This window comes from Equus quagga, chromosome 4 (assembly GCF_021613505.1).
Source record: "Equus quagga isolate Etosha38 chromosome 4, UCLA_HA_Equagga_1.0, whole genome shotgun sequence".
NCBI classification, from domain to species: domain Eukaryota; kingdom Metazoa; phylum Chordata; class Mammalia; order Perissodactyla; family Equidae; genus Equus; species Equus quagga.
In genome coordinates this window covers 106,418,822-106,433,447 of record NC_060270.1, presented here as the reverse complement: position 1 = coordinate 106,433,447, position 14,626 = coordinate 106,418,822, and the positions used below count along the sequence as shown (strand labels likewise).

The 14,626-nt window shown below is 35.1% G+C and overlaps 1 protein-coding gene across 1 annotated transcript in view; it reads left to right on the top strand.

Annotated features, from left to right (window-relative positions):
• SCN1A (sodium voltage-gated channel alpha subunit 1) overlaps positions 1-14,626 on the top strand; it is a 79,626-nt gene that overhangs the window by 26,904 nt on the left and 38,096 nt on the right. The window contains exons 12-16 of the mRNA XM_046658913.1: positions 242-374; positions 1,169-1,407; positions 2,740-2,913; positions 4,338-4,694; positions 5,950-6,432. Coding sequence (XP_046514869.1) covers positions 242-374; positions 1,169-1,407; positions 2,740-2,913; positions 4,338-4,694; positions 5,950-6,432 — 1,386 coding nt within the window. The remainder of the gene's footprint in view (positions 1-241; positions 375-1,168; positions 1,408-2,739; positions 2,914-4,337; positions 4,695-5,949; positions 6,433-14,626) is intronic.

Below are 14,626 nucleotides of genomic sequence, written 5' to 3'. Positions count from 1 at the left end.
TTATGTCTCATAAAATTATGAAATCAGAGGGTAAAAAAGCTGTTTTTGCTGTATGACTAAATGGTTAACAGTTTGGACATTCCAGGTTAATGATACAATAAGTCAGCAATATCTGCCATCACCAATTAAATATGAAAGTGCATGGTGCATGTGTTTCATGAAATTCACTGTATCACCTTTGGTTGTTTGCTTATCACATTGCTCAAGTTAATCATTTAATGCATTAGCATTTTCTTTACAGGGAACAACCACTGAAACTGAAATGAGAAAGAGAAGATCAAGTTCTTTCCATGTTTCCATGGACTTTCTAGAAGATCCTTCCCAGAGGCAGAGAGCAATGAGCATAGCCAGCATTTTAACAAATACAGTAGAAGGTTTGTAACAAATTCCATTTCCATTTCAATTATTTTCACTAAGCTTATATTGACTCATTTGAAACACATATCTCATTTGTGAGTTGGAAACAGTACATTCTAAAGAGAATATAACAGGTCTTATTTAAGAGTTATTCGTTAGACCTACTCATATATTCCAGAAACTTTAAAAAAGTTACTTAAACTCAATGATACTGGAGCTCTGAAGAATGTTTTCCTCTGTATGGCAATGCCTTAAAAATGCAGAATAAAGCATTTCTGTTAGGGGTTTTTAATCCTGTTGGTCATGGTGACCCTCTCTTCTGTTCCACTTAGTTTAGGACATCATCCTAAATTTTCTCAAGGTTGGAGGGGTGTAGGAGGCCATTTTTGCAAAATAAAAACAAAGTAAAAAGGTGATTCTTGGTTCACATTGAACCCCACCCTATTTCTTATAGCCTGAGGATGACAGCTTAGCCAGACATTAACATAGGAATACACACAGCATCTACAGTACCACAACCCCTATTCCTGTTGAGACTTCATTTAAAAGACCATTCACTTAATTTAAGGCTAAGTGCTACGCCACATTATCAATGCACATTGCTACTTCTGCTCTATATGTATGTCTGGAGAAACATCTTTGCAAGTCTAAAGAGTAAATTCTATACTTTTTTTTCAAGTACAAAAGTGGTTGACTCTGTAGGAAATGGAAATGGGTTGATTATCAAAAAGAAGGCCAGTGGATCTGAAATAAATAAATATATGTGTGCATAAAACATATCTTTTGGTGGTTCTTTTTTTTTTTAATCCAGAGCTTGAAGAATCCAGACAGAAATGCCCTCCCTGTTGGTATAAATTTTCTAACATATTCTTAATCTGGGACTGTTCGCCATATTGGTTAAAAGTGAAACATATTGTCAACTTGGTTGTGATGGACCCATTTGTGGACCTGGCCATCACCATCTGTATTGTCTTAAATACTCTTTTCATGGCCATGGAGCACTATCCAATGACAGAACATTTCAATAATGTGCTTACAGTAGGAAACTTGGTAAGCATACTGGAAGGTAAATGTGTTCAGTCTTCAAATTTTCTGTTTGAGAAACTGTTTACATTTAGTCACTTATCTCAGTCTTGCCACCACCCTTCCTGCATCCTGGCTCCCAAAAGATGGGAATTATATCTAGCTGGCTACACCATACTTTTTGCCAAAAATAATGGCCCTTAACACGAGAGCAAAATCTGAGAAGGAGAGTAATAGGCATAGGCCTCCAGTCCTACTTGAAAAGTCCATATTGATGTTTATACCTTTTCCAGGTGCAGTTCATAGTTTAAGGGAACACTTTTTAAAATGATATTATCACAGTTTCCCTACCTGTAGAAGGCTAAAATAAAACTGTACATCTTTTTCCTTGCTTAGTCATCATCATTATAAGCAATAATTTAACAACTCAAAAATGTCTCCAGCTTTTCCACTTCTGGGATCTAGGTAGGATACATATTGCTTCATCCATCTATTCTATATCAAAATCATAAAATATTGAAAACCTCCAGTACATTTTGTGTATTATGTGATTAACAAGGCCATTTTCGATGAAGGGTGCCACTTAGTTTTTTCTCTTCTGTACTTAAAAAACATAAATTATTAAAGTGTTTGTCAGTTAACTCAACTTAGGAATATTAGCTTTTTTTTGCTGAAAGAAAGAAGTCTCTAAAGTAATGTATGCATTTTCCATAATATTTGTTTTAAGGTTTAGGATTTTTGATGGTAAAAAGCAAAGTATGTAAAACATCTTGTAGTATTTATATTTTTTAAATTTTAGTATTTACACTATGGAAATAAATTTATTTTTTCATGTGCATAACAAATTGACAATAGTAATACATGTATTATAATAATAGGTAAACATGTATAATAATTCTATCTGATTTGAGGGAAATAGGAATAAGCTTGTAGATAAATAAAACTGTTGATGGGCAAAATCTTGTCAGTACTTGTGCTGTATAAAGGCTCAAGGAAAAGGCAGTTTAATGTAGTGGAAAGCACACTGGTTAAAAATAGATTTGCACTCAAATCCTAGTTTTGCCATTTTCTAGTTGTGTGATATTGGACAAGTCATTGCACCCATCTGAAGACCTGTTTCCTTATCGGTGAAGTAATAATTATAATACCTGCATTAGCCAGTTAATAAACTTCTGTTAGGATAAAATGAAATAATGTATATGAGACGCTTTCATCAATTATAAATTACTATACAAGTGTAAGCTAGTAATAGATTATCCTGGGGAAAGTAGCATTAACATTTTGTTCTAAAAGCAAACATTATGTCATTCTACTTTATAATTATCTGATGGAATTAGAGTAATTTTGTTTTGATCTTAGGTTTTCACTGGGATCTTTACAGCAGAAATGTTTCTGAAAATTATTGCCATGGATCCCTACTATTATTTCCAAGAAGGCTGGAATATCTTTGATGGTTTTATTGTGACGCTTAGCCTGGTAGAACTTGGCCTCGCCAATGTGGAAGGATTATCGGTTCTTCGTTCATTCCGATTGGTAAAAAACAAAACAAAACAGCAACACAAACAAAAATCTTTCCAACAATCAGAGTTCTTACTTAGTACTGTCATAGGTTTCACCACACAACCATTAACATTTTAAGTTTTTGTAACATTTGCATTGTCAAAAACTGTCCCTAAGTGGAAAAAATTATTCCCACTTAGAAATTCCCATTTAGAAAAACCTTTATTCCAAAGGGCAAAGTCCTGTAAAGTTACTATATTACTGAGTCGCCATTCTGACTTATTTTTTCTAGAGATGACTACAGTTAATATTTCTGGGTCTAAGGAAATATTTTTATGAAGATGTATCACATTTTATTTATTTTATTTTATTTTATTTTTTTTAAAGATTGGCACCTGGGCTAACAACTGTTGCCAATCTTTTTTTTTTCTGCTTTATCTCCCCAAACCACCTCCCCCAACCCCGTACACAGTTGTGTATCTTAGCTGCACATCCCTCTAGTTGTGGGATCACATTTTAACAGTAACTTGAAAATATAAACAGTCCTTTATAGTGTTGGATGACAATCAGATGCACGATGTGCATGCAGAAACTCTTCCTAATTCTACCTCTGGAAAATATGCTCCCTCACAAAATCAGAGGAGAGAAATCTGTAGAATTGCCTGTTGATTCACATATATGTCCTTGCAAATCAGTGAAAGAATTGTGAAGTCAGGAGAAATACTCCAAGTTTTTCAATGCAGGCACATCTAGTTATATCAATGCCCCAAAGGAGCACTAGTGAATAATAAACACTTTGCTTCACTCATAGTAGGGCTCCATATGATGTTACTTTGCATGCTATTAACAAATGAATATCTTTCAGTGGAGATCATTGTGATTCAGATGTTAATGTTAGTGTCAGGACTGTTGTGCCTTAGGCTCATCTTCACAAAACAAATTAAGGATGGTTGGGCTCCAAGTAATCATTAAAAATTCACTTTCACGGTGGGGTGGGAGAGGACAGCCCGGTGGCACAGCGGTTAAGTTCGCACGTTCTGCTTTGGTGGCCCGGGGTTCGCCGGTTCAGATCCCGGGCGCAGACATGGCACCACTCAGCAGGCATACTGTGGCAGGCGTCCCACATATAAAGTAGAGGAAGTTGGGCACGGATGTTAGCTCAGGGCCAATCTTCCTCAGCAAAAAGAGGAGGATTGGCAGCAGATGTTAGCTCAGGGCTAATCTTCCTCAAAAAAAAAAAAAAATTCACTTTCAGGGGAAAATGGTCTACATGGTTAAAATATAGGAGAATCAAATTCTTCCTAAGGGGTCCAAAAATTAGCCATGAGCCTGAGAGGGTTCGAGTTCATGGCAGATGTTGTAAGAGATTCTATTTTAATCATCATTTCTTGGTAAACCCCAATATGTGTAATGCTTTTAAAAATCATAATAATATATATTAATTTTTTATTTTCCAGCTCCGAGTTTTCAAGTTGGCAAAATCTTGGCCAACATTAAATATGCTAATAAAGATCATTGGCAATTCAGTGGGGGCTCTGGGAAATCTAACTTTGGTGTTGGCCATCATCGTCTTCATTTTTGCCGTGGTTGGCATGCAGCTCTTTGGTAAAAGCTACAAAGATTGTGTCTGCAAGATCGCCAGCGACTGTCAGCTCCCACGCTGGCACATGAATGACTTTTTCCACTCCTTCCTAATTGTGTTCCGCGTGCTGTGTGGCGAGTGGATAGAGACCATGTGGGACTGTATGGAGGTTGCTGGTCAAGCCATGTGCCTTACTGTCTTCATGATGGTCATGGTCATTGGAAATCTGGTGGTATGTACCCATTTAAGATACTTATTTCAGAAACAGATTAAGAGCATAATATAGTGGTGACCATTTTATACAAAACAAAAATGATGATCGTTAATTTTAAAAATCTCTTAACTTGGATATACTTATAGTTTCACTTTGACAACACAGCAATGTAGTAGTGACCCTACAGTTTTATACTCAACTCCACTTTGTCAATCATTTCATCACATTTGTTATGTGAATTCCAATAGAGTATCATCTTGAAGACAGGCCTAGAAGGATACACTGGGATCATTTTACGAGTTCAGAGACAAGGGAGAGAGAAGTCTGAAAAAAAAATTTAGAGAAAGCCCAACCTTACCTGCCAGTATAGAACTAAAAAGTGCTGCCTTTAAGTGTTCACGGTAATTTTACCATTTCCTTGCCCCCTATTGGCATATAGCATTCAATCACTCTATGTTATATGGCAGATGCATTAGCCAACCTGTGTTAGTCAATTCTCTAGTGACCCTCAGTCAAAACAGGGGTTGGCTAGTGATGCCTGAGATTATCTAAATGAAGTAACTAATCAATTCTTCTCTCTCTTAAGTTTGGAACATTAATTCCTCTTTATAGTATAGAGGTATATAATATATTCTGATGGGTATATATTAATGTGCCAGTCTCATGGAAATATTAGGGATTATTTATCAATAGTTCCCTAATTAGTCAACAGGGGGGTATGAGAAATGCAATAGGTTAAGAAAACACATGTCAATGCCCATGTTAAGCCCTTAATTCTCATTCTAGGTCTTATGGTTACTTTCTAATTAATATGCAATTCAATATCTCTGCTTATCAAAAAAAGCTATAGAATGTATTTGAATGAATAATTGCAAACAATAATAATTTTTAAGCTTGAAACTCCTGTATAGTACATGTATCAAATTGTTTTCTCATAATCATACAATTTTATAGTACATAAATCAATCTATTTTCTTGTAGTCATACGATTTAGCTAAACCTTAGGTCAGCTCATGCAACTTCTTCATTTTATAAGTGGGAGAATTTAAGACTAACAGAAATCATGTCTTTGTCCAAGGATGTATAGTGAAATATCTATGGAGCCAGATCATAAATTCAGATGGCCCAAATTCTAATCTCTATGCTATGGTGTTTCTTTCTCATCTGATTGTTAGAACTTATAATTTCCTCCACACTTAGAGGAATAAGTGATCTCACTCTGCTCTTCTTTACGTTGGAGTGAAATTGTAATCATGTTTGTATTGTTTTTAAGGTCCTGAACCTCTTTCTGGCCTTGCTTCTGAGCTCATTTAGTGCAGACAACCTTGCAGCCACTGATGATGATAATGAAATGAATAATCTCCAAATTGCTGTGGACAGGATGCACAAGGGAATAGCTTATGTGAAGAGAAAAATATATGAATTTATTCAACAATCCTTTGTTAGAAAACAAAAGATTTTAGATGAAATTAAACCACTTGATGACCTAAACAACAAGAAAGACAATTGTATGTCCAATCATACAGCGGAAATTGGAAAAGATCTTGACTATCTTAAAGATGTCAATGGAACCACGAGTGGGATAGGAACTGGCAGCAGTGTTGAAAAATACATTATTGACGAAAGTGATTACATGTCATTCATAAACAATCCCAGTCTTACTGTGACTGTACCAATTGCTGTAGGAGAGTCTGACTTTGAAAATTTAAACACAGAGGACTTCAGCAGTGAGTCGGATCTGGAAGAAAGCAAAGAGGTAAGATTTTATAGATATGAGTAGGTATAAATTTATATGTATATTCGTTTATTATATTGTCTGTATTTATGATTATATATTTTCTGTCTAGAATTTTTTTGCCATCATATAATATTTTATTTCATTGAGGAACCAAAAATTGAAGCCCAGGATGATGATTGACAATTGAAAAATAATATAGCATACACATGAGTTTTTTCATCCTTAGGAATGGATATTTGTTAGATAATGAATGAATAAATGAATGATCCAAGAAATGAACAAAGGTCATGTGATTTAATCCTTATAATAACCTAGAAAGGAATGTGTTATTATCTAACTTTTCCAATAAGAAAACTAGCTCAGGGAGCTTCAGATCCTGTAACTAATGAGAGGTATAGCTGAGGATTGAACTTATAGCCTTTGTTTACAAGTTCTGTATATCATCCACTGCGTCACATTGGCACATTTACATGGAAGAGAACTTAACAAGAAGTATTCTATGTAGTTCCTCCAATTAAAATTATATTGACCCATGTATTAATCTTACAGGCTACCTTAACAATATATCACACCCCAGGTGGCTTAAACAACCAAAATGTATTTTCTCACATTTCTTGAAACTGGAAAGTCAAAGATCAAGGTGGTAGCAGGGTTAGTGTCTGGGGAGAGCTCTCTGCTTGGGTTGCAGGTGGCCGCCTTCTTACTGTGTCCTCACGTGGCCTTTCCTCGGTGTGTGCATGTCGACAGAGAAAAAATTCTAGTGTCTTTTAGGACCCCACCTTTATGACATCATTTAACCTTTATCACTCCCTCACAGGCCCTATCTCCAAATACAGTCATGTTGGGACTTGGAGCTTCTACATTTTAATTTTGTGGGAACACAATTCAGTCCATAGCAACTTACTTAGAAATATTAAGCTAAAATCTAATGGATATAACAGATAATTCAAAAGAAGTCCAGAACAAAGCACCTTCACTTCCCATTTATTGTGTGGAAGTCTCAAAAACAGTAAAGTACCCTTTAGGTTACATAATCTAATTTTAAAAATTTATGTGAAGACTTTACTTTTTTAGAGCAGTTTTAGGTTCACAGAAAAATTGAAAGAAAGGCAGAGAGATTTCCCATATACCGCTGGCCCCCACACATGCATAGTCTCCCCCATTATCAATATCCCATACCAGAGTGGTACGTTGGTTTCAGTTGATGAACCTACATTGACATGTCATTATTACTGAAAGTCCGTAGTTCACATTAGGGTTCACTCTTAGTATTGTACACTTTATGGGTTTGGACAAATGTATAATGACATGTATCCGCCATTATAGTATCATACTGAGCAGTTTCACTGCCCTGAAAATCCTCTGTGCTCTGCGTAGTCATCCTTCCCTCACTCCTAACCCGTGGCAACCACTGATCTTTTTATTGTCTTCAACGTTTTGCCTTTTCTATAATATCATATAGTTGGAGTCATGTAGTATGTAGCCTTTTCAGACTGACTTCTTTTACTTAGTAATACTTATTTAAGTTTCCTCCATGTTATTTCATGGCTTATAGTTCATTTCTTTCTGGTTCTAAATAATATTTCATTGTTTGGATGTACCACCATTTATTTATCAATTCACCTAGTGAAGGACATCTTGGTTGCTTTCAAATTTTGACAATTATGAATAAAGCTTCCATTAACATCCATGTGCAGGTTTTTGTGCAGACATAAGTTTTCAACTCCTTTGGGTAAATGCCGAGGAGGGCACTCACTGGATCATCCAGTAATAGTAAGTTTTGTTTTGTAAAAAATTGCCCAACTGTCTTCCCAATTGGCTGTACCATTTGGCATTCCAAATAGCAATGAATGGGAGTTCCTGTTGCTCCACATCCTCACCAGCATTTGGTGTTGTCGGTGTTCTGGATTTGTGCCATTCTGATAGGTATGTAGTGGTATCTCACTATTGTTGTGATTTGCGTTACCCTCATGAAATGTAATATGGAGCATCTTTTTATGTGCTTATTTGTCACCTGTATATCTTCTTTTGAGAATTGTCTGTTAAGGTCTTTGGCCTATTTATTAATCAGGTTGTTTGTTTTCTTATTGTTGAGTTTTAAGAGTTCTTTCTATATTTTGGGTAACAGCGCTTTATCAGATGTGTCTTTTGCAAATATTTTCTCCCAGTTTGTGGCTTATCTGCTCACTCTCTTGGCAGTATCTTTCACAGAGCATAAATTTTTAATTTTAGTGAAGTCTAGTTTTCAGTTCTTGCTTTCATGAATCCTCTTTTTGGTATTGTATCTAAAAAATGATCGCCTTACCAAGATCATCTACATTTTTCTCCTATCTTATCTTCTACAAGTTTTATAGTTTTTCATTTTTGCATTTAGGTTTGAGATCCATTTTGAGTTAATTTTTTGTGAAGGGTGTAAATTCTGTGTCTAGATTCATTTTTTGCATTTAGATGTACAGTTTTTCCAGCACCATTTGTTGAAAAAAGTATCTGTTCTCCATAATACTGTTTTTGCTCCTGTGTCAAAGATCAGTTGACTATACTTATGCAGGTTTATTTCTGGGTTCTCTAGTCTGTTCTGTTGATCTATTTGTCTATGCTTTCACCAATACCACATTGTCTTGATTACTGTAGCTTTATAGTAAATCTTGAAGTTGGGTAGTGTCGGTCATCTGACTTAGTTCTTCTTCAATATGGTGTTGGCTATTCTGGATCTTTTGCCTCCTTATATAAACTTCAGAATCACTTTGTTGATATCCACAAACTAACTTGCTGGGATTTTGAATGAAATAGCATTGAGCAATAGATCAATTTGAAAAGAACTGACATCTTGACAATACTGAGTCTTCCAAACCATAAATATAGAATATCTCTCCATTTATTTAGTTCTTCTTTGATTTTTCTCATCAGAGTTCTGTAATTTTCCTCACATAGATATTGTACATCTTAGATTTATACTTCAGTGTTTTATTTTTGGGGGGTGCTAATGTAAGTGGTTTGGTTTTTAATTTCAAATTCCACTCTTTAAATGCTGGCATATAAGAAAATGATTGACTTTTATACATTAACTTTGTGTCCTGCAACCCTGCTATAATTGCTTATTAGTTCCAGGAGGATTTTGTTGTTGTTGTTGATTATTTTGGATTTTCTACATAAACAATCTCATTCTGCAAACAAAGACAATTTTATTTCTTCTTTCCCAATCAGTATTCCTCTTATTTCTTTTTCTTGTCTTATTGCATTAGCTACAACTTCCAGTACAATGTTGAAAAGGAGTGGATGGGGCCGGCCCTGTGGACAAGTGGTTAAGTTTGCATGCTCTGCTTCAGCAGCCCAGGGTTTCAGCAGTTGGAATCCTGGGTGCAGACATGGTGCTGCTCACCAAGCCATGCTGAGGCAGCATCCCACATGCCACAACTAGGAGAACGCGCAACTAAAAATACACAACTTTGTACCAGGGGGCTTTGGGAGACAAAGGAAAAATAAAATCTTTAAAAAAAAAAGAAAAAGGAGTGGAGAAGGGACATACTTGCCTTATTCCTGATCTTAGTGGGAAAGCTTGTAGTTTTTCACTACTAAGTAGATGTTAGTTCTAGATTTTTTGTAAATATTCTTTATCAAATTGAGGAAGTTTTCCTCTATTCCTGTTTACTGAGAGTTTTTATCATGAACGAGTGCTTGGTTTTGTCAAATGCTTTCTCTGCATCTATTGATATGATCATGTGATTTTTCTTTACATTGTTGATTTGATGGATTACATTAATTAATTTTCACATAGTCTAAATACTTTAAAGGATTGAATACCATCAAAGTACTCTACTAGGGACATAATTCTACTAGAATGTCACCATGTCCAAGGGTAACTACATTACATTTGATAGTTGTTCAAGTAAGATACATAGGCAAGTGACATTCTTTTGAATTATTGGCTATGTCCCTTTAAAGATGTTCCACCCTTTTATAATGAGTCTCTGAATAAGCTATGTCATCCTCCACATTTCAGATTTGGGGCTAATATTACAGCTAGAAGCTGTTGCCTTGATCCCAGAACTATGGGCTTCTTAGGTAAATCAAGTTTGTGTAGTGACACGGGGAGAGAAAGAGTATGGAGAAATAATGGCAGGGAGATCCTTGTCACATTTTGTGTGTCCATGGAAAAAGATTCAGGAAAATAATGACAGATAATTTTTGCAAAACCTTGTGGAATTTTTTCAAGACTTTTTTTTTTCCTTTTTCTCCCAAAACCCCCCAGTATATAGTTGTGTATTTTTAGTTGTAGGTACTTCTAGTTGTGGCATGTGGGATGCTGCCTCAGCATGGCTTGGTGAGTGGTGCCACGTCTGCACCGAGGATTCGAACAGGCGAAACCCTGGGCCGCCAAAGCAGAGTGCTTGAACTTAACCACTCGGCCACAGGACCTGCCCCAAGACTTTTAGTTTGAATATTATCTCAGTTCAAACTTTGTTCATTAAAGACTTGAGTTTTGCTGAAGAGCCAGATGGAGACTGATTTTTTGAAAAATGGTTATCTGCATGAAATGGAAAGTTTTGTTATAAGAAACTTGGTGATATTCTTCACAGTCTGAGTTTTCCTTGATTCCTCAGACCTACAGTTAATATTTGATGAAGACTAATAGCTAGTACATACTGTTTGAAGAATTAGAAAAGAAACTATTTTGTTGCAAAGACCATTCATAACAAATATTTTTATGCAAAAATTTAACATTATTTACATACATATGCTGTTTTTGTTTATATTGATCAGGGCTAACAGGAACACTGATCTCTTTATAAAAAAGTGACTATCCCCTGAACCCCTGAAGGCAATTCTATTTCTTCACACTCTGTCATTTTATATCTTGGAACATGGCATTAATTGAAAATTTAAATGTTAGTTTAGTGGAAACTTTAGAGAAAATTTAATGCAGTAATTCTCAAATTAGGAGTTATGACCTTGATGGAGCTTATAAACCAATTTACTGTACTAATAATTTTTACATTTTTTTAAATTAAATAGAATAGATGATGTCAGAGCACATTGCATGAGGTAGGGAGTACTGGTGAATGGAGCTTTTGCTGCCTGTGCTGCACTTTAATGCATTGCTTTCTAATTAGACTGTACCCACTAGGTCCATGGATGTAGTACCTGAAGTTCAGGAGTTAAGTATGGGAAACACTGTTTCAGCTCTTTAAAGATAGTGATTATGAAGCTTTCCCAACCCCAGGCAGAATGAATGGCTTCTTTTTTGGTTCCCAGAGATACAAGGCACAGGGTAAGGGTAATAAACAATTCATGCTCTGGGTTCATGCATCTTACAAAATATCATAATATTTTATTATAACGACTTATATACATGCATGTCTTTCCTTTTATGTCACAATATATTTGTACATGTTTGATACAAACTGGGCACTTAGATCATACTTTTCCACCTCATTTAATTCTTTTTAATAGAACCATTTTGAAGGATTTTCATCATCACACTTACTCTGAAAACAGTTTGATTTCCCATGATCCAGACTCCATTTTTCTCTTGATTCAATCTAATATTGAGTTCGATCTTACTGTCTTTATCTTTGTTAGCCATTTTACCTTGTCAATTTATATTGAGATTCCAGAAAAGTAATAATCCCTCATCTTTCTCACATGAATTACTGTTGAAATGAAGTTGTATCTCATCCGAGATTTTTATATCAAATGCTGAACCTTCTATTCATCCCCATTACATTTCAATTTCTTTCATTCATTTTTGAATCTGGTTATCTGTAAATATTCTTTTATAGATTATCTTATTGTCCCAAATTTCTTGTCACTTTTCTTCATCATTTCTTTCTTCTTGGTCAGAAATAAAACCCAAGCAAAATTGTTTCTCCTTATTGCTTCCTTACTTTTATGTTGTGCTCTCTTCATCAAAGCAAGGCACAATTTATGAGCTGCTCTGCTTCTAGTGGAAGTAAACTGACAGCAGATGCCTCAAAAGATGAAGATTCTTTATTCTGTGTCAGGAATGCAACCTATAGTATATTAAAGTACTCTCACCATTTTGGTTCTTTCTGTTTTGCCCCTTATACTTTTGCCTACCTTTGTTTATTCATCAGTTACCCTGTGCCTGGGAGTGTACTAAATAATGGAGGATACTAATAAGACATGAGTCTGTATATATACACATATGTATACACATTTTGGAAAAATGACTTTCATATATATGTAAATACATATATACATATATACACATATACATACATATATTTGCATTTTAGAAAAATGACTTTCAACCTTTAAATATGAATTTCCATATTTTCCATCTCTCCTTATTGACTCAAAATGCTTCCTGTCATGACTTCTATTAGATCTGTTTCATTTGAATATGTTAATGTTTTCATTCCTGAATTTCAATAATGAGTCTTATCTATAAGTCATTATAATACCACAGAAATTAGATTAATGCCTTGAGTTAAAATTACAAGTGCTCATTGTTTATTGTCCAAAGTCTAAGCATTTGTTTTCAGACACGTGAGGTCACAATTATAATGTTTTTGGTAATATATTTTTCTCTGGAGCCAAATGCTGGGTTATATAATTCCATTTTAGCCACTTACTGTGTGGCCTTACCCGACTATACAATTTTCTCTCCTCAAAAATAAGGATAATATTACCTACTTCATACTTTTTGGAGAGTATTAAATGAGATAATAAATGTGAAGTACTTACCACAATTCCCGACCTATAGTAAGCACTCAATAAATTGTCATTATTATTATTATTATCCCCAATGCTATGTAAGTTTTCTTTTAAGAATTGCTAGTAACATATTCTACTGTTTGTCCTTTTTTGTCGTTCGTGTTCTACCGTCTGTAATAAACTGGTTTACATGTTTATCTGGGGAGAGTGATAAATTGTATGTTTTCTGTTTAAATTTTCAATTATTTTCATTAAATTCTTGATTTGGTAAACTCCTTAAGAATTTTAAGAAAACTATTTTTCTGAAGGGGATTCCAGTCAGAAAGAATAAATATGCAAAAACCTAGAGACAGGAAGCAATAGGGTGTGTTTGGAAACAGGTAGTAGTCTGTTGTTGCTGGGACATGAAATCACAGGAGATGAGGCTAGAGGCGTAGACAAGGGCAGATTGTTTCAGCTTCCAGGAAACCACAGTAGACTGATATGAAGAGACGTGGTAAAATGGAGGCATCTGTTTGTTTGACTGTAGCCATAAGGTGCACCCTCATGCATCTCTGTCCCCCATTCCAGGACAAACTTGGGGGCTCTCTTTCCTACGCTTTGCCTCGTTGGTCCCCAAATGCAGAAAAGGCATCACATGGGTCACATTTCATCACCTCTTTAAGTCGCAGTGTCCTCAATCCTCAAAGTAAGTTCAAATAACCTAAGGACTTGTTTTTAAAACCGCAGAGAGTTTCTTGACTCGTGCAGTAGTAAGCACAATGGATCAGCTGGAAATATGAGTTTCCACCGAAAATTAATAATAGAGAATGGTGGCTTAGACAGATTTTGAAGAGCTTTGAAAGCTGTGCAAAACTGCTAAGACTATGCAAAAAATAATGTAAAATCATTATTTCCCCACTTAGAAAGTAAGTTTCTTTTGTTATGCATCATATTTATATCATTTTAAACCTCTGAAGCATCTAGCACAGTGTTGGGTCCATAATAAGTGCTCAATAACTTTTTGAGTTTGGGTTGATTTGTATAGACACATACTAAGAGTCTGGTGGCCTTTACTATGGACAAATCACTAACTCTATATTATCCAGTTTCCTAATTTATAATAGGAGGACATCCATCCTACAGTGCTTATAGGAACGTTATGAGGATCTAAAAGCTGTTTGGAATTAAAAGTGCTCAAAAACATAAGATGATGATAGCAAAATTACTACTATAGTTCTGTTTAAATAAATACTTTTAAAGTGAATTGAGTTATTAAATTATGCCTCTTTGGAATAAAAACAACATATTGCTAAAGTAGTTAGGAAAAAGTGCACTTGTTTTTGCAATGAGTGAGCTCCAGAATGAGTAAAAATGTTTTTTGGGTCTTTGTAATTCAGGTTGTGTTAATAACAGACATCATTTGTGGAGTGCTCACCATGGACAAAGCACTGTTTGTAGGATTTAAATGAATTATCTCAATCTTCACACCATGAGATAGATACTATTATTCCAATCTCACAGATAGGGAGATTGAACACTACGAGTTTAAATA